The sequence below is a fragment of the Thermobia domestica genome, chromosome 10 (assembly GCF_964235325.1).
Source record: "Thermobia domestica chromosome 10, izTheDome1.hap1.1, whole genome shotgun sequence".
In the NCBI taxonomy this organism is placed as follows: domain Eukaryota; kingdom Metazoa; phylum Arthropoda; class Insecta; order Zygentoma; family Lepismatidae; genus Thermobia; species Thermobia domestica.
Window position 1 is genome coordinate 83,394,071 of NC_137463.1, and position 19,976 is coordinate 83,414,046.

General features: G+C 34.7%; 1 protein-coding gene across 2 annotated transcripts in view; it reads right to left on the bottom strand.

The window, feature by feature from the left end:
* LOC145662516 (scavenger receptor class B member 1-like) overlaps positions 1 to 19,976 on the bottom strand; it is a 159,192-nt gene that overhangs the window by 40,391 nt on the left and 98,825 nt on the right. The window contains exons 1-3 of one of the 2 annotated variants that reach the window (XM_081728169.1): positions 7,692 to 7,808; positions 1,725 to 1,846; positions 32 to 173 (exon numbers count right to left, since the gene is read on the bottom strand). In XM_081728169.1, coding sequence (XP_081584295.1) covers positions 32 to 173; positions 1,725 to 1,813 — 231 coding nt within the window. In that variant the 5' untranslated portion in view covers positions 1,814 to 1,846; positions 7,692 to 7,808. Of the gene's footprint in view, positions 1 to 31; positions 174 to 1,724; positions 1,847 to 7,691; positions 7,853 to 10,205; positions 10,298 to 19,976 lie in introns of those variants that run through there. The other variant, XM_081728168.1, reaches the window with a different exon arrangement.

Here is a 19,976-nt window from a genome sequence, read left to right on the forward strand (position 1 = left end):
TTTGCTAGAGACACTTTATCCGTATACTTACCATTAGAGGAATATTTGGAACAACAATTTTGTCATTCAAGTTACCAATCGTTAAGTTTGGTTCAAAATGGAAAGTAGTCCTTTGCTGGAAAGTGACAGTATTGTTATCGTTAAATTTGATATTAACCTTTTCTAGATTTCGCCTAAAAGAAAGAAAAAAAAAACAAAGATTTTAGTTAATATTGTTTAAAAAAAGCATATTTAAAATGAAGAAAGAAAAACATTTCAATTAAAATAATACTTAAAGTAACAAAATATTTAAAATAAATAAATAAAATGTATCTGATTTTTCGAAGGTATTGATTAGAAATTCGTGCTAGAATACTGAGTAAAATTTCTGATATAAATTTCATTAAGAAATTTAAAATAATCCTACGTTACCTAAAATAAATAGTGATCCTACACAGTTGGCTGCCTCTCACCAACGTTATTTAACATCTGTTTAGAAGAGATAATGAAAAAGAGCCTTCAAAATAAAGACGGCATTTCGGTAGAAGGTAGAATGATGAAGTGTATACAGTTTGCAGACGATATTGCACTTGTTGAAGAATCTAAAGAGAAAATGTATAAAAATATTAGGAAACTTGAGGAAGAGCTGTGAAAAATGTGGAGTGAAAATAAATGTTAGAAAGACAAAAGCCATGGTGATTGGAATGTAGTGGTCGGTGTCAAATATAGAAGTAGAAGAGGACAAAATAGAACAGGTAACTAGTTTTGGATACCTGGTTGGTTTTATTAGTGATGGTATGAAGTGTGCGTGAACATGAAATAAAAGCAAGGTGAACTTAAAACGAAGTGTGGTGAATGTGAAATAAAAGAAAGGATAGGAATAATGAAAGATGCCTTTAGGAGGAAGAAAATATTATTTTGAACGAACTTGAATAAAGAGTTGAGAAAATGACTCATAAAATATTTCGTGTGGAGTATTGTTCTATATTGGTGAGAAACATCGACATTACACAGAAATGATGAAAAATGACTGAAAGCTTTCGAAATGTGGTTGTGGAGAAGAATGGAACAAATTAGCTGGGTTGAGCGCGAAACTAATGAGAGGGTCTTATTGTTAGAAATGGTGGGGGAGAAAAGAACAATTTTAGACTTTATTAAGAAGAGGAAGAGAAACTGGTTGGGACATTGGCTAAGAAGGAACTACATCATGAGGGATGTGCTAGAGGGTATGATGGCAGGAAAGAGAGGGATAGCGGCAAGTGACCTGCCAATACTGGCAGAATACCTATGATGATGACACAGTAGCATCATTTCGGCTTTTAGGGAGAGTATTTTTTCTCCCTGAGTTTGAAATACATATATATATTTTAATAAATATAATAGTAATATTCTTATTAAAAACATGAGAATCTAGTTATGTCGACGAGTCTTGCCTCCCTTTTGCCCCCTTCCTCCCTAAAACAAAAAACTTAAATGATGCTTCATAAAATAGCCGATATTCTGTCTTCACTGAAAGAGAAACATTTCTACTTGTTTGGAGTTTACCTTCGTTTTTGAACATAGATGTTACATGAGATGTGGACCAACACTTTAAATGAGCTCTAAAAATATTACGGATTGTTCAACGCTCTCTATTTTCGTTTTTCTTTCTTTCTTTTTTTAATTTCTGCTTTTCTTAATTCTCTGCTGACGATTCATTAATGATCTAAAAATCAAAGTACTTCCCTCAATCGTAGAATACTCACTTCTTGTTCGATCCCAGATCATGTGAGTTCATGATGGACAACATTGGTGCCCACTGGTTTGTTCGGGGTTTTCCCTTATTCTCCCACATTCTGATTCAATCAGTTCTTTCATAATCACTGTCCTAAAAGGCATAACCGTGGAACATCGAATTAGTATTACTGTTATATATTTATATTTTAATTTTACTTTTTTAACCACGCAGCTTTACTTTATTAAAGTCTTGTGAAAATAGTATACTAACTTTAAGTGCAAACTCATCAGAGCACCAGGCAAATTGATGCTTCTTCTTCCAGGCTTACTTCCCAGAGTTATTTAACCGTTCCCTGGAGCTAAGACAAATTAAATTACGATTATATGTTATTCTTAAGCAAGGCATGTTCTTTAGCTATCTCACTCTAGCCTCTCTCTCATTTTCATTCCCTTCTTTCGCGGACTAAATTTTCTCAAAGGAAGTATGATTGCGCGATACTAGTTAAAAAGGATAAATTCATTTATTCATCATAAAGCACTGTACTTTAACAAATGCTATCTTAAAAGCAAAACATATGGTATTTTTCATTTTGATAACAAATCTCTCTAGTAAAGTACTCTAAGATAATGAAATTTCCATTACAAAGACTTCCACAATACACATAATAATACATTAGCATATCCACTATAGTTGAAAAAGTGTTAAGTGATACTTTGGTGCCTTTCTCTTAGTGCAGACTATTTTGTGCACTACAAATGATTCATTTAGTAATAATAATAATAATAATAATAATAATAATAATAATAATAATGATAATAATAATAAACCTAAGGCATATTTCAATTTTTTAGACACGCTTGAATGTGTTATTTCTGGGTTTTACCAAAATTTATCGTGCATACTCAAAACAAAAACGCTTATTTAGTGATGTAATACCCAGTGAAGTAGTATATTATATGAGGTATACAAAAGCCGAAAATATTCGTTTTAGATTAATGTCTGTATTGGATATATTAGACTTATGGACAAAAATTAAATAAATGTAATGCACTGATTCTACGCTGTGGCTTCTTTTAGTCATAATATTACGGATATTTAGAGTGGATACTAATAGGCTTGTGCATTAATGATTATATTCCAACTTGTAACAGAGTACACATTGCAGCAAGCAGCACAAGACAGTTTTTGCCCTACACAGTGGCGTAGCAGCTGCCCCGCAACCCCCGCACTGTGGGGGGGGGACCGACGTATAGGGGGCCCCGAAGTCTTGCGATGAATAAAGATTTAAAGAAGTAAAACTTCAATCTCACTTCTATCGGCTTTACAACTAGGGCCCCTTCTCTATACTTTGCGGGGGAGCCCGCAAAAGTGTGCTACGCCACTGGCCCTACAACTTGGAAACAAATGACTGTTCAATTTACAACGTGTTGAGAACCGAAATCTCATTCCTCTAGTGAGAAAGTTATGTAACTGTGGTACAGATACAACAAAGCTTCTGCAGAGTGAAAAATACAAAACCGAGTCAGGAATAGAAGCTTGGTCTCTGGTTTAACGTTCCGGTGCAGTAGTCACTACACCACACAGTCCTCTTCCAGACAGTCACATATTTTCATAATTGAAATACGTGTTTAGCTACTACAGAATTACAAATTACATTTGTTGTACACAAAGAGTGAAAAAATGCACGACAGGACTAAGACTCGTACCCGGGATCTCCAGCTGCATCGCGCAGATGCGTTAATCACCACGCAACCCGATCCATTCACTAAACAACCATACACTTCTTTATATTGCTGAATGGAAGAAACAACCGATTTTCGACACACCAATTCCTCTATAAGTGCGAATTCAATGATACACAAAGAATGTTGTGTATTGAATATTGTATTGTATTGTACTTATTGGGTTCCATGTACCAAATACACGTGCATATCGCACTTTGGTATAGAACATTAATATGATTAATACATATCATTAATTGATTATATAAAGGTAACCAAGAAAGTTACGTCGCTTTTTCACCCACCACCTTCGAACATCAATATGTCACCTAAGACATACCTGGAAGATCAAAAATAGTCAACATCAGCATCGACAATCTTCTGCCAACGTTCCTGAAGACCATGGATTTCATTGCGGTAGAACTTGGTGGGCCGTGAAGCAAAGAAGGTATCAAGTGCATTTTGCATCTCTACTAGGAATTGGAACTGGCGTCCTCTTAGGTGATTGTCCAAGGAATGAAACAGGTGAAAATCGGTCGGTGCAATGTCCGAGGAGTATGATGGATGCAATAGTGTTTCCCATCCAAGGCGTAGAATGGTAATGCGGCGTCATCCTAGCCACGTGGGGTTTAGCGTTGTCCTGAAACAGAAGGATCCCTTTCCGATTCAGAAGTACTGGCTCCAGAGTTTTGAGTTTTTCTTGTCCACGGCTCAACTGCTATCAGTACACAGTTGCATTGATGCTTTCACCAGCTGGTAACAGTTCCCAATGCACTATGCCGCCAGCAGTTCACTAAACGCACAGGAGGACCTTCCTCAGGTGCAGTGCTGGTTTCGGCTGTTTTGGAACCTGTTCATGGGATGTGGGTCAATGATTATGGCGACGTGAAGCTTCGAACAGGACCCACTTTTCGTCACATGTCAACACCCTGTCCAGAAATGGTTCATTCTTCAAGCGAGACAGCAAAGAAACACAGGTGTCTGCTCGCGTTGCCTTCTGGCCCGAAGTCAAATCATGTGAGACCCATCGACCAAACTTGTAATGCTTCCCAAGTTGATGGAGGTGCTGCCAAATGGTTTTCCTACTCGCACTGAATTGTAGTCCCAGTTCCTCACATATCTGGCCACTGTTCGCCTCAATTGATGCCTGAAGATCATTTTGTATATGTGTTGGTCTTCCGGTACGTGGCGCGTCTTCGAATGTTTCGTCATTGTCCTTAAACTTGTTAAACCACCACTCGTACAGCATACACGTTCTTATGACGCTCTGTGGAGATCCCATGTTCACTCTGTCCTTACGGAAGTTCTTGGTGTAACTGAACTGCCACAATTGCAGCAGGATAAACTATGTTGGATAAACTCACAGCAATAACTGACCTTCGCCTTATCTCCATACGCATTCAACTCACGGTGTGAGGGCCAATTGAACACAGACCTCCAAAAAAGCGACAGAACTTTCTTGCTTACCTTTATAATATATGAAAGTATTATTTACATGAATGACATTAAGTAAAACAATGATAATTGTTATAGTTACTCTAGAGGTATTTTTACGTTCTTCATCTAGAAACTCATTGACAAAATAAAACACAGCATTTAATGATATTTTCTTACTGCTTCTTGAACTTATTAATATCATTAATTAGTTTAACAGTTGGAGATAGATGATTGAACAATTTAGTGGGTGTCCAGATGAAACTTTCCTACATGTTCTCAGTCTACATAAAGGAACATCTATACTCTTGTACTATGACTAAATATTTACATTTCTACATATTTCCTAATTTTGTTTTATGTACCTTACACATTCTAGCATGTAAAACAACGGTAGAGTTAACACATGTAATTTTCTAAATAACGGTTTGTAGTAAGTTCTTTGATTATTTCGTGTGATAGTTCTGATAATTTTATTTTATGCTTTGAAAACTTCGTATGGTCTTGTAATATTACCCCATACATAATTTCATATCTTATATGAGATACGACATCGGCTTAATATAATGTTACAATTGTATGTATTTACATTTTATCGATTAATAGGTGAATTGGAAAGCACATCGAGCTCAAATTTTTACACAGTTCTTTTATGTGATCATCAAATCTGAGATTCTGATCTAACACTGTACCTAAATTATTAGTTTTGGTATCTCTATGTAGGATTTTAGTTCCTAAACTTACGGTTGTTCCGTTATTCTTTTGTCATTCCGGGCTGCGATGGCTCAGCGGCAGAGCGTTCACCTGTGGTGTGTGTGGTCCCTGGTTCGATCCCAGCTCGTGCCAAGTTGAATTTGTGGTGGACAATTTGTGCGTCGGTTTTCTAGGGTTTCTTCCCTTTCCTCCAAGTTTATTCATTCCTCCAATGCATTCAATTTTCACAATCACCGTCTCCTTTAGCGTAGCCGCATAACCGTGTGTGTAAAACTTTTTTTTTTTTTTTCATTCGGTAATGAAAAACTAAATATTTTGTTTTTGATTTGTTCAGCACGAGTCTATTTTCCTTAAACCATTCTTGGAAATCATTTAGTGTTTTGTTCACTTTTGTTGACATTTTGTTGAAGTATTTTCATATCTTTTCAAGTTATTAGTAAGAATGTATGATCTGCAAAAATGTCATATGAACGGTCTTGACAAAATTTGTAAGATTATTCATATACAGTAAGAAAAGCAACGGCCCTAATACACACCCCTTTTAGGACTCCTGATTTTATTTCCTTTATATCTGATTCATAGTCACTTATATTGCCTAATTCATCACAATGAGAAATATGTAGGCTACAGTTTGCTGTTTTTTGGACAAATATGATTCAAACCACTTGAAGGCAATTCCTCTAATGCCAAAATTTAAATAACTTCCTAGAAATATATTATGATCAACAATTTCAAACACTTTACTTGAGTCACATAATAAACCTAATGCATAGTTTCTATTTTCAAAAAAAGTATTTTGAACCTAGTTTCGTAGTGCAGTAGATGTGGTTTTACTCTTCAGAAAACCAACATTTGAGTAGGGTTTATTAATTTAAATTTTCCACAGAAATTTATTACCTGCTTAGCCATAACTTTTTTTTTCAAATATTTTGGAATCAGATGATAAAAGTGATATTGGTCTATAATTACAGTAGATACACTATCTTCCTCGTTTCGTTTATGTATGGGTATTACCATTGCTAGTTTTAATTTACGCGGTAAGACGCTAGTACTTAAAGAAATATTAATTAAATAACTACTGTAAGTAAAGTGGATAGATCGTCAGTTCAGTTTTTGAAAATGTGGTCTGGTATTTCGTTTGGTCCGTATGATTTCTTATTCCTAAGGCTTTGAATGATAAACTTGATTTCTTTTCTATCCACAGATGTAAGGTACAAACTATGCTTATTGAATTTTATGCTTTGAAAAGTTGGTTTATTTATTCGTTGAAAGTGAATTTTGTAATTTCTTGAGTGATTGTATGAAATAGTTTTTTGAAAATATTTGCTACTTTGGTAGAAGAATATATTTTAGTGTGGGTATTTTTAAGTATTAGATCAGTTGGTTTCAATGAATTTACATTCATTTCTTTCTTAATAATATTTCGCATTTCTTTGTTTTTACACGATACACAAAGAGTGTTGTGCTTAAACAATCCAATAATTATTTTATACCACATCACTTATTGATATAAGTGCATGTTTTTTAGTTTAAAAAAGCGCGACTGGGTAGCAGATCAATCCCGGGTCCACGGCTAAGGTGGTGTGAGTTGTTGACTGTTTCAAGAGAAAAATTGTTGGTAATCTAGAGATGATCATACGCCAATGTAAGTGAACAACTCAAGTTCAATCACTAGCCAAAACACATATTTTCATTCTTGTTGTACATTTAATTCTTAGCTGAAGCCAACTTGCAGAAAAAAAAGTACGATTATATTCTTAATACTCATTGGATAGTAAGTTACGAATTACAACGAAAGTGATTAATTTAATTACTTTATATGAAAATACGATTTTTAAAGCAGAGAAATAAGTACATTTATACGGAAATTAAGTCAAATATATGTTTTCACCGAATTAAAACATTGACAACACGCTGTAATATTTGCTGAATATTTAGTTTTCAGTATGCCAGCAATTCCACTATAACAACACTTATTCATGCATAGTATTTGTTTATCTATATTTACTTATGCAAACTCAATACAAGTTGGCTGTAACCTTTCATGAACTATTCTCAAAAGAGGTTTAAATTAAAACAAACTTTTCTTTCAATTTATGAGAGAAGGAACAAACACATATACAAACCAATAAGTAAAAGGTCCGATCTCTTGTACTTTTAGTTTGGCAGTCCCATTCAGAAAGTCTTCTACATTCGTGTAATTAAATATATGTATCTTCATCAGCGGTTTCACAGGCGGTCGAACCCACCAATCAAATATTTGAGAATTATTTTTCAGTATCAAATTCTGCAATAAATAAATAAATAAATAAATAAATAAATAGAACATATATTTGTATAAAATCTAGTTTTCAATAGGTTTCAGATTGTACCATACAATATACGTTTACCTAGAATATTGTTGGCTATTATTATTTACTTAATAAGGTTTTTTAACTAAATCTTACGTAAGTGTGCGACTCTTACGACCACATCCCGAATACTTCTATGCACTAAAACTCAATATCTTATTTACCCTCTTTAGTCTCAATCTTTTCCATATATCACTTATACATCTCTTATATCAATAATCTTCTATGAATTCACATTCTATCCTAAATCATAATCTAATATCATATTTCTTCATAATCTATCCTTCATTTTAAATTATATTCATCTACAAACAATCTCATATCTATAAAGTTTATTAAATGGTTACTGAATACGATATGATTCATCCTACATTGAAGGTGTCAACGAAAGCACCAATTATTCTTTTGTTCAAATGTAGTAGGAAACCATGTTTTTAAGTTATTGAAAAGGATAAATATAAGCTGATGTGCCTCTTCTCGGAACGGGGAAATAGATTTATGAAACGTATTTGAAGTCTTTCCCCTTTTAGGTATGGATTATAATGAAAGTGTAACTTTAAAACTCATCTTGTGAGCGTGTGTCCTCCCTCACTCCCATTCCATTTTAATTTTCCCAGTTTCTCTTGGCTGAAGTGGAATAAGGCTCCATGGATTATACGTCGACGCAAACTTTGTTAGTTTTATCTTTTTCAAGGAGTTGGCAGTACTGTGAATGGAGACTTGAACTTCTTGTGCATCGGACAAAAAGAATGTTATGTGGTCATGACTTTATAACAAAATAGTCCCTTAAAATCTAATGCAATCGGAAAACATTTTTACTATTTTCAATACTTTGAATATATTGCCCTAATGGTGAATCCTTATAGTACTTTTTGATATACATATTCTTTGTATAGAACATTTTGTATAGATATTATTAAAATTTCTCTTTGTCATCGTAAGCGCAAGTATACCGACGCTAGATAGAGAAGCCGCGAGAACTATTGTGCAAAATGGACGCCATGAGAAGAAAATGATGTGAACGACTCAGCAAAGAAATCCGTCGTTTATCTGGTCATCTCTTGTGATATTGTGTTAAAACATGAATGAGTGAAGTGTGGAATTTATATCATATCACCACATACGTGTGTTAAAGTAAATGTCAATGAAAATCCTTCAAATCAACTTAATTTGTCCAAGACTGGAGATGCCACGTTGTATTAGTTCCTTGTAAATGTTGCTGTTCTAGAGCAAATACCAGATCCATTACAGAATTTTATTCATATTAGCGATGAAATAACGTAAGTAAGACAAGGGAAAAATTTATTTCTTTAATTGTTAATCTGCGGTACCACAAATAACTTTATGGTCGACTCCCAGCCGGACAATGGAAATTGGAGTTATTCAAGAAAGTCGGAAAACTATTCGAAAATGGAAAGAAGAATCTAAAAAGAGATTGCCCTCCAAAAGAATCCACTAAACCTCCCTTTTTTCTTGTGAAATCTTGAAATTAAAATGTTGTGTGAATTAGTGAATAACGTGTGAAAATAATCATTTCTCTAATCATGCAATAAGCCGGCTACGTCGTCATATAATACATTTCTGAGTTAAAATTTTAAAATTCCTTTTTTTATTTTTTTATTAGTAAATACATGGGCTTAAATTCATTGTGTTAAAATGATAAAAAGAAAAATCTAAAATTCAAAATTTCAAAAGGTGTCATTAATAATCATATTAACAAAATGTGCTTGAGTAAAATCATTTACATGTATATTTCTTGTTTTCAGTTGTAATGCATGTTTCTCGCTTCGATCACTACCAGAACGGTAAGAATTCAGTAGGTAATATCATAGCACTAGAGTGTATGCGAAGCAGGCGTGTCACTGAAGGTGGGTACGCGGATATCTCAGTTTGGTTCGGACTCATCTCAAGTTGCAATCTGGTGCAGTAGCTCATACGAATTCTAACCACTAAAACCACCATTAGTAAGGCGTACCGAACAAGAACACGAACCACTCGTGTTATAATCTCTTCCTACGAACACACTCTTCATCCTCGACGGCGAAGGGGATGAACTTGGTAAAGTGGCATCGAGTATATCACAATTCATTTTAATGATGCAACTATGAATTGGACAATAATATCAATCGTTTTCGATTATTTTTTCATGTTACTTTCTTTCCACGCAGATAGTTCCTTACAATGAAAGCCGAATAATGCAAAGTTATACGTGAAAATAGTAATAAATGGATGCATTTAGAACCTCACCTTATCTACAACAGCTATATCATTATAGTAGTATACTATTACCTGAAGAAGAATGCTGTTTGCTACGTCGGTAACTCCCAACAGTATGCTTCCAATTATACAGAACCCGATGATCACCAATAGCAGCGACAAAACTAAAATAAATAAATAAATTACAGATGATAATCAAAACTGAATAATTTACATACTATATTATATTCTTATTATTTACCAGCTCTAAGCACAGGTCGTTACCGAGTTGGATTTAAAAAGTATTCATCCTTCGTTCTCAGTCTTAATTCAAAACCTGGATTTAAAAAAAAAAAAAAAAAAAGGAAGGAGAATGTTCTCAAAGAATTTCCCTACAACCATTTGATTCCCAAATATTTATCCTCTGTTGTTATGTAAACCCACACAGCTAAAAACAACAGGTAATGTTGGCTGCATATAGAGCAAGTGTTCTAAAAACACCAAGAAAGTGCATGCATTTTGACTCCTAGAAAATACTCTTCGAAAATCGAAAATAGAGCTTGGTTTTTCATTAGATCTATTGAAAATCTATTTGTGTACAAAATTTGATAACTCTAGATGATTTTTTTTTCTATGCAAAAATCTGATGACACACACAGACATTATTTTACCATTCTTATTAAAGGTTTCCCCTGTTGCTGATTCAAAGCGCATACATATATATATATATATATATATATATATATATATATATATATATATATATATATATATATATATATATATATATATATTGATCACCTGGTCTATATTTTCGATTCCCGATGGAAATACAACTTACATTCTTTACGCAATATTGTATGTTAGTGGTGGTTTAGAGCTTAAAGTCCATTTCAGCACCAAGGTTAATATAAAACACGCATCTATATCTTAACGTAGAATCCTGAGCATATTAGCACTCAGCAGGAACTGAAAACGGGCAGTCCGTGCAGAAAGTTCATATGGTAACCATATATTTACGATGCAACATGTTTTATGCTACTTTTTCTCGTTTTTTTCTTTCTTTTCTGGAATTCTGTGTATTTCCAACTAAAGTGCAATTGTGAAGTACAATTATAGAAATAAAAAAGATTTTGCTATTTCTACACATAGTACAGCACTTTACCAAAAAGGCCTTAAGCATAGAGGAATATTAATATGCAACAAATTACCTAACAATATAAGAGATTCCAAATCAGATAAAAATTTTCAAGGAAAGACTAACACGATAACTATTGAAATATTACTTTTATTCTCAGCCTGAATGCTCTGAACATACACAAGAAACTTGTAAAACCACAATTAAATGAAAAGCTAGTAACTATAAAGTTATCATAATGAAACTGACAACTGTAAATTATACAACAAGTAGATATGTATGAATATGTGTCAGTAATATGTAAGTTAAATGTGTAAAATTAGAATTTTTGTACTGTGTATCAAACCATGTGGATGTTTTATAAAAACTCACCTAAAAAAAAAAGATGTATGGTCTATTAGTAATAAGATGTATACGAAATATCTTTGTTATTGATATAGAAATATATTGACATGTTCTATTCTGCATGTACAACTGTTCAATACTGCGAACGCAAAATAAATAAATAAGATAACATTTTGTGCTTGCAAACTTGCACAGCTTAGCAAATTTTAGCATTGTTACCTTACAAAAATTCTATAACTAACGTATAACACTTTTACTGTCTTATAACATATTTATTCTTCGGAAGGATCTTTATAAACATTAAGCAAGAACAATTTCTCGTAACAATCGTTAAAAGTGTTTAAGGAAAACTATAATCCTAAAAGGAAAGTCACTAATTGTTGTGTTAAATAGTAAATACTTGACGCGAAGCACTTTCAACAAGAAAAAAGTTACCTATTTACATTACTTGGTATATTGGCATCCGTTTCAAATTACACTGTTACCGAGTGATGTTTACAGAAACAAATTTTTACAGAAATTCAAACTCAAGGAATATGTTAAGCTATGATCAATTGTTGCCCACTTCTCGAATAGTTTGAATACTTTGTACTGACTAAAGTAAAGAAAGAAAAGAAAAGAATTGAATTCTTGATATAGGACATATACTGGATAATAAAAAACAGGGCCGGCGCGAGGGCGGCTCGAGCCGTGCCACCACCCAAGGCGGCAACTATAATGGGCGACAAAATTTAAGAAAGAAAAGAATATTATCAAAATATAATGCTTCGTAGTAGACCCACATAGAAAAATAAAATTTTGTTCAACTGAGAATACTTCACTCACATTCAGGATAATATTCATGTAATTCAGAACATTTCCTTCATTTTTAGTTATCAAAAACTACTAGCCACAGGTATCTCATACAATATTTCCGTTGCCGTATTTGTGCTACAGAGCAAATGACAATAATCGTTCGTTGTGTACAAGTTACACATAATAATGGAGAATGCCTCGTAAAAATTTGCTAACACTTTCTTGGTTCCGTACCGATAACAGACACTAGGACTGACAGAAGAAATAATTAAACACCTAAAGGAAATGAACATCCCTATCGAAGACATGAGGGGCCAAGGATATGACAATGATTCCAACATGAAAGGCAAACATCCAGGTATTCAGAAGAGAATTTTAGAAATAAATTCCCGAGTCTTCTCTGTTCCTTGCAGTAGTCATTCACTAAACCTTGTCTTTAACGATGCAGCCACAGCATCTTAGTACGCAGTTTCATTTTATATATATATATATATATATATATATATATATATATATATATATATATATATATATATATATATATATATATATATATATAGTTAAAAAAGTTCATAACTTTTCTCGGCATCAGTTCAACGTTGGGCCATACTAAAGGAGCATATTAGTAGTCTCACTTTAAAACCATTAAGCACCACAAGGAAGGAGAGTCGAATTGATGCTCTGACTCTACTTACGTTAGATATCAAGTAGGGGAGGTTTACGATGCCTTACTTCGAGTGGCGTAACAAGGCCAGGTGGGGCCGCGGGGCAGATATTGACTAGGGGCCCCCTCAGATGAAAGTAAAATGTTCGTCATATAATCACCTTTTTATTTTTGACATACAAGCACATCATTTAACGGTATCTTTTTGAGGTACATATTTTAATAGAAAAAATGAAATGAAATCTTTGAGTTTTACGTCCCACGGTTATGCCGGTTAGGCTAAAGGAGACGGTGATTATGAGAAATGAGTGAAATGGTGGAATGAAGAAAGTGGGAGGAAACGGGAGAACCCCGAGAAAACCCACGCACACGGTGTTTGTCCACCACAAAGTTCACTTGGCGGGGGCTGGGATCGAACCCGGGACCCCAAGCACCAGAGGTGAGCGCTCTACCACTGAGCCACCAAAATTTTTGAGTTACCCCCAGTAACCTCCCTTTAGTCCCCATTGTGGGGGATTCTCCTTATGTCCTTTGAAGGTTCCAAAAGGTTTCATGTTTCTATCTGCCTTGGTTTCTTCAGGAGGTGGACCTTAGTGTTATTCGTGGAACGCACGGTATATGGGTACGCGATAATGAAAATTCATTATCATTACCTACTAGAGTACTTAGATAGCTACTAGAGTTTATTATTCCAGCGATATGATCACGTATATGATAGTTCACGTGTAGAGGACTAATTATCGTAGCACTGCTGAATTATCCGTGATGTTTTCCGGAGATAATTCGGGCTGCTCCCCAATTCTGCCTAGAGTGCTATGGGTTAATTTCCAAGACTATAAAAAAAACATGGGTTTTCGTAAGTCTAAAAGGGATATTGCATGAATGCATACTCCGATAGATAGCACATTCTTCTGTGAACAGATCAGTATCACGGGAACGTTCGTTCTGCTTGCTGCAAGGAGTATATCACAAGCTACTTTACGGATATCCATATCAGCATCAGTGAGTTCATTAACGTGACAAGAACTGGCACTTAAAATCAAGTTTCATGTGTTTCATCGTGGCCGAATGAAAAGTACCAAGTTCTGCTGATTGTTTTAACATAGATCTCTCAACAGCGTGAAACATTTCCTTTCTAGTTTGACCAAGCTGCGCCCACTTTGTGGCCACCGTTTATATATATATAAAGGAAGTCATACAATGTTTGTAAAAATGGTGTATATATATACCATTTTTACAAACATTGTATGACTTCCTTCATACATTTATGACTAGCAGCGTTCACCCCGCTTCGCTGCGGTCACCCCGGAACGCAATAAACTTTGTTACTTAGATAATTTTTACTTTTTCGCTTTCAAGTGATATGATAAAAACCATAGTAGATTGCAGTAAATGTTAACATTATATCGCCTGTCATTTATGTTAACCCGCCGAGTGACACGGTCATGCGGGTTGCATATAAATACGTTTATTTTTACCTATGATGAACTAACAAAGGATTTGTACGTTATGGACACTTGAATGGTCAATTATCTCAAGACACTGGTAATTAAAAATTAAAGTGATATGATAAAAACCATCTAGGGTCCAAATCCTAATAACCCCCCAAAAATGAAAGAAATTGGTTCAGCCGTATTAGCGTGATGAGGGAACAAAGGATTTGTGCGTTCTCTTTTATATATAAGATGACACCAGTTCCTTATTTAGAGTAACTACTTATCATTTGCTAACAAATGTTGAAATTAACCTCTTAAAATAATTTAGTTGTATCTGAATTTGTTACCAATTTGTTAGCATTGAAATGTAAAGAACATATATTAAAAGAAGAAAAAGCTATTTTGACTCTTTTTAACTAGCTTACCGCATGTAGAACATAGTTGGCTCCTAAAGTTATGTCTCTCGTAGAGGTTATCCGAGGGCGAAGCGTATCTATGAGCTCTCAGAACCATTTTACATTACTGAAACCGGTATAATACTGCGAGATGGGGCAAGACAGTTTTAAGTATTACATATGTTACGACACATAGTTGCGTGTTAAAAAGTATGAGAACTCAACACTTCTAAACATAATATACGAAGAAAGGAGATTACGGTAATAATATAATAATTTTCAAGGTCAATACACATTTATTCACATTAAATTTATTTCATTATCTTTTTTTTTTTTTTTTTTGCGCAGAACGTAAGAAGTGTATTGTTATAATTAAACTTGGGCAGATAATAAGAACGATAATTTCTTTTTTATGCATAGTTGGCAGACACGGTACCTATAACAGTTGATAGCCTGTAGCCAGTCCACGGATCTTCTGTAGCAGGTGAATCTCGGGATAAACACATCCCTATTAGAAATCTAAGGACTCGTCCTGGTCAGGGGTAAAAGTGCGGGGGAACATCGTTACCTCACTTCCAAAAAATATTTATGGCGTCCTTCCACTTCCCAAACAATTACAATTGGCAAAAATAAACACTAGGGACAGCGTAACGTCAAGCGTCCCCCTACCTTTTCAGATCCAGTTTTGCCCCTGGTCCTACTATCCATTTCATAAAGATAGGCCCCTGATTTGGCGGTGCTGCCGTGACGTCCAGTCAAAACTTATATTACATTGTCGTACCTCGTTGGAATTGTTGGAATGTTGTCTTTCCAATACTTAAGACATACAAATTTTCTTTGTACTGTGTAGTGAGAAAAAAAATAGAAATTAATGAAAAAGTGCGTATTTTTTCGTACTTTTTTAGTAAAGCAATGTTTATAGGACTATATCTCGGAAAGGAGATAACATGAAATAATTTCCTGTGCACGATATGTAGATGCATATATTACCTGTAAGTTCTGAAAATTTCATTACTCAACACCTAGTAATTTTCTTGTTATTCAGTAAAAAGTGAGACATCATTATCTCTAAATTGCTGCGGTGTATTTACAATCTGAAAAAACTTTTAGAAAAATCTTAAAGTATATAACCGAACTGTATATTCTTTTTCAACCGAACTGTTTTGACTTGTTTTAAAAGATAAACAATCACAAATATGACATTGTGATTTTCTCAGCTTTGCGCCCTTTCCTATCGCAGTTTATACGGAGTGCTACGTTGCCACATTTTCCTGGCCCTATACACTCTCTGCCGGACTGGTATTTAAACTTGTCATGCACACTGTCCGGCACTTTTTAAATACTTTTAAAATGTTATATCTCCACAGATTTTGAATCAATTTCTTAGAAATTAACAGGATATACAGTAAATGTGCCAAGTGTTCAAAATTAGAAAAGCGAACTCTTATTTTCTTTGGATTTGCATGTGATGGTCCTCGAAAATTTGTTGCTTTTTGTCAGTTTTTCACTTACTGCACGCAGTACAAAATACACTTGCACAGAAACAAATACAAGCACAAACTTTATTATACGACACAACCTTAGTTGATATGTAATATTGAGTTTACACTTCACAGAAAGTCTGTTTTCAAATTTAGGAGTCCCAGTACTTCTCTTTAGTGTTGTACATTTCGAAGCACTTTCCCACGCAAAGTCCGACTTTATATATCAGGCAATAAACCAGGGATACAAATAAGCAACAAAAGTTTACTCGCCCAAGAAAAAAGTTACTAGATCACAAAATAAAAATAATTTACTTAACTTCTATATGATATTAAATACTCGGCCGCACCGATGAACCACAAGCCCCGGGCGAAAGGTTATTTGCATTCCTGCAATAAACGCTAATATTTATTAAAAACTTCCTTTCACCTTGCGGATGCTACGTACTTGTAGTTTGGATTCCACGTTTATCAGTAGGTCCACGTCTCATGTAGCCTCACTGCTGAACATGACATTCAATTCAAAATCAATTTTTTTAAACTATAAAACTTCATCGGTACAAACAGCTGAAACACTTTATATGCGGAATACTCTGTAGATAGCCCAGCATTTTGATCAATTCCCGGGACACCACTAAACAGGGGTTTTGCGTTTACTTGAATTTTATCGCTCCAAGCTACATCAGAATCTGTCTTTGAATAGGAACGACACGTTTTTTTCTCTCTTTCCCGTCGCAGCCTCAGGTTCACTTGAAACCGAGTTACTACCTTGTTCACTCCCGAATACGCCACTGAGCACAGAATAATCAATGTCATTACTATTCATTACTAACTCATAACCGTCTGAGTCGGAGTCATTCATCAGTTCTGCAATTCCATAATCGTTAAAAATTTTGCCTCATCTTTTTGTAAAACCGCCGCTCGTAAAGGAATATCCATATATATATATATATATATATATATATATATATATATATATATATATATATATATATATATATATATATATATATATATATATATATATATATATATATATGCGTGTGTAAGTTTTTGACGCCTACGAACCGAAGGAAGTGTTGAAAACGTAATCAGTGCGACGTGATTAGACGCAAATACAGCCCTCGTCAGCTACTCATTACATTGTTTTCTTTCGTTGAAACAAAACAAAGGACCCATTCTGTTCGGCAGGGGAATTGATCGCAGAACTTGGGTGAACACGTGCTTGCCAAGGCTACATATCTTTTTAACCTTTAACATGTTCCTAAGCTGGAAAGTGTGTATACTGATAGATCTTGAGGTAGAAATGGAGCCATTGTTAATAAGTGTTCAGGAAGATAGCAGGAGTAGCGATGAGTCAACAAACCCATTACGAAAGTGAATGAAGTAAATAGATTAAGAGATGAAAATCTGTGAGTTTTACGTCCCACGGATATGCCGGTTAGGCTAAAGGAGATGAGTAATGAAGGATAATGAGTAATGAATGAAATGGTGGAATGAAGAAAGTGGGAGGAAACGGGAGAACCCCGAGAAAACCCACGCACACGGTATTTGCCTACCACAAAGTTCACTTGGCGGGGGCTGGGATCGAACCCGGGACCCCAAGCACCAGAGGTGAACGCTCTACCACTGAGCCACCGCGGCCCCAGATTAAGAGATGAGTTTTTGGATGTTTTACTTGAACGTTTTATTTTGATTACATTGAGATGTGTAATGCATTATTATTATTTTTATGATGTTGTGAAATATTATAATAAATACTTTTTCCTATTACATTCTTTATGAAGGCGGCTTCGCGCTACAGGCTTCCTGAACGCGACAACACTGTACGACAGCGGTGCCGCACTTCCACTTACTGTATGCTGTATCTTCATATAAGCGCGGGGAATTTAAAGATTCGGCTGCAACATGGCTCACCGCTTAACGCAGAGAATATGTTGAAGTAAATTTCTTTTTTTTAAAAAAAATAAATACTCTACCAACTAAACCTTATTTGTTAATAGTTTCAAATATTTGGAACACTAGACTTCCAAATTTTCGAACAGTGTTTTGTACGTTTCTCTACCTACCATGGTAAAGGAGATCAGAGCGTCGTGCATTTGTTTTAATTATACAAAAAGTTTCACGTGATCTCTTTTCTGAGATATAGTCCTATAAACATTGATCTACCAAAAAAGTACGAAAAAATACGCACTTTTTCATTATTTTTTATTTTTTTCTCACTACATAGTACAAAGAAAATTTTTATGTCTTAAGTATTGAAAAGACAATATTCCACCAATTCCAACGAGGTACGACAATGCAATATAAGTTTTGACTGAACGTCATGGCAGCACCACGAAGTCAGGGGCCTATCTTTATGAAATGGATAGTAGTCAAGACAACTCTAATAATACAATTTTCTTAATTAACCTATGCACCGTTGTAAGCTGTGAAGAACTTCTTCTAAATATTCATTTATATCAGGTTGTCTAAAAAGTATTTAGCCTTTGGAGGTCAAAATTGAAAAGGCGTTTATAGTTATTTGAAAATAAACATTATGAAATTATACATGCACTATTTTATGCGACGACCTTCTGCCATTTTTCTGGCAACATCGTAATTCCGTTGCTCTGGAACTTATGTTGTTTCTATATTTAAAAAAAAGAAAGAAAAAAGAAAGAAAAAGAAAGTGACATGTGTTTTGCACAGATCTCTTTAGAAACTACAGCAACAAATTATAATCTGAAGTGCCAGGTCAGGGCTATACAGTGGATACATTAAAACGTCCAAGCCAAGTTCTTTCAATTTCTGATTCGTCGTTAAGGTATATGCAGTCTGTCATTGTCAGCGTGGTATACGACATCCTTTCTGTTGACCAGTTTCAGCCATTTCCTTTGAATTGCTAGAGTTACTCGCGCTACTTGTTGACAACACAGGACCAAATCTATCGTTTTTGTCCGACGGCAGCAGCTCGTGATGCATGATGCTCTTTTTAATACCACCAAACTTCCTGGATGTCAGCGTGGGCTTTGCCACGAACTGTAGATCTTCTTGCTTTGACCACGAGCTTTCTCGCATATTGTTGTAGCGTATCCACTTTTCATCATTCGTGATTAAATGCTTCGAAAATGGCTCGAGTCCGTTACGTTTCAGTACGGATTCGCAGATGAAAGGTCGGAATAAATATTTTTGAATCAGGTCATGTGGCACATAACCGTTGGGCCTGTTTTTGTACTCATCTTTCTTCAAATGATTTAACAGTTTGGTAATATGGAAGTTTAGGTCATTGTCATAACTTCTTGCACGTTGGTCTTGTTCGAATTTAACCAAGAATATCCTCCACTATTGCTGTAACTGGTCGCCCACTGCAAGAATAACATCGAAATTCCCAGAACGAGAGCAACCAAACCTCTTTTGATTATTGCTATCTTATAACATGTCTTGCCAAAGAATCTTTCGGTCAAAAGGTGTGCAATTTTTACTCTTAAAATGTTTCGTGTGGAGTACTGTACGCACAATTTCTCTTGAAAATAGTGCCATTTCATTCAGTCTCGATGTTGAAACTGAACGTTAAATTGATTTCTTGAAAACTCCAATCAGTTAATTAATGAATCAATCGAAAAATGCA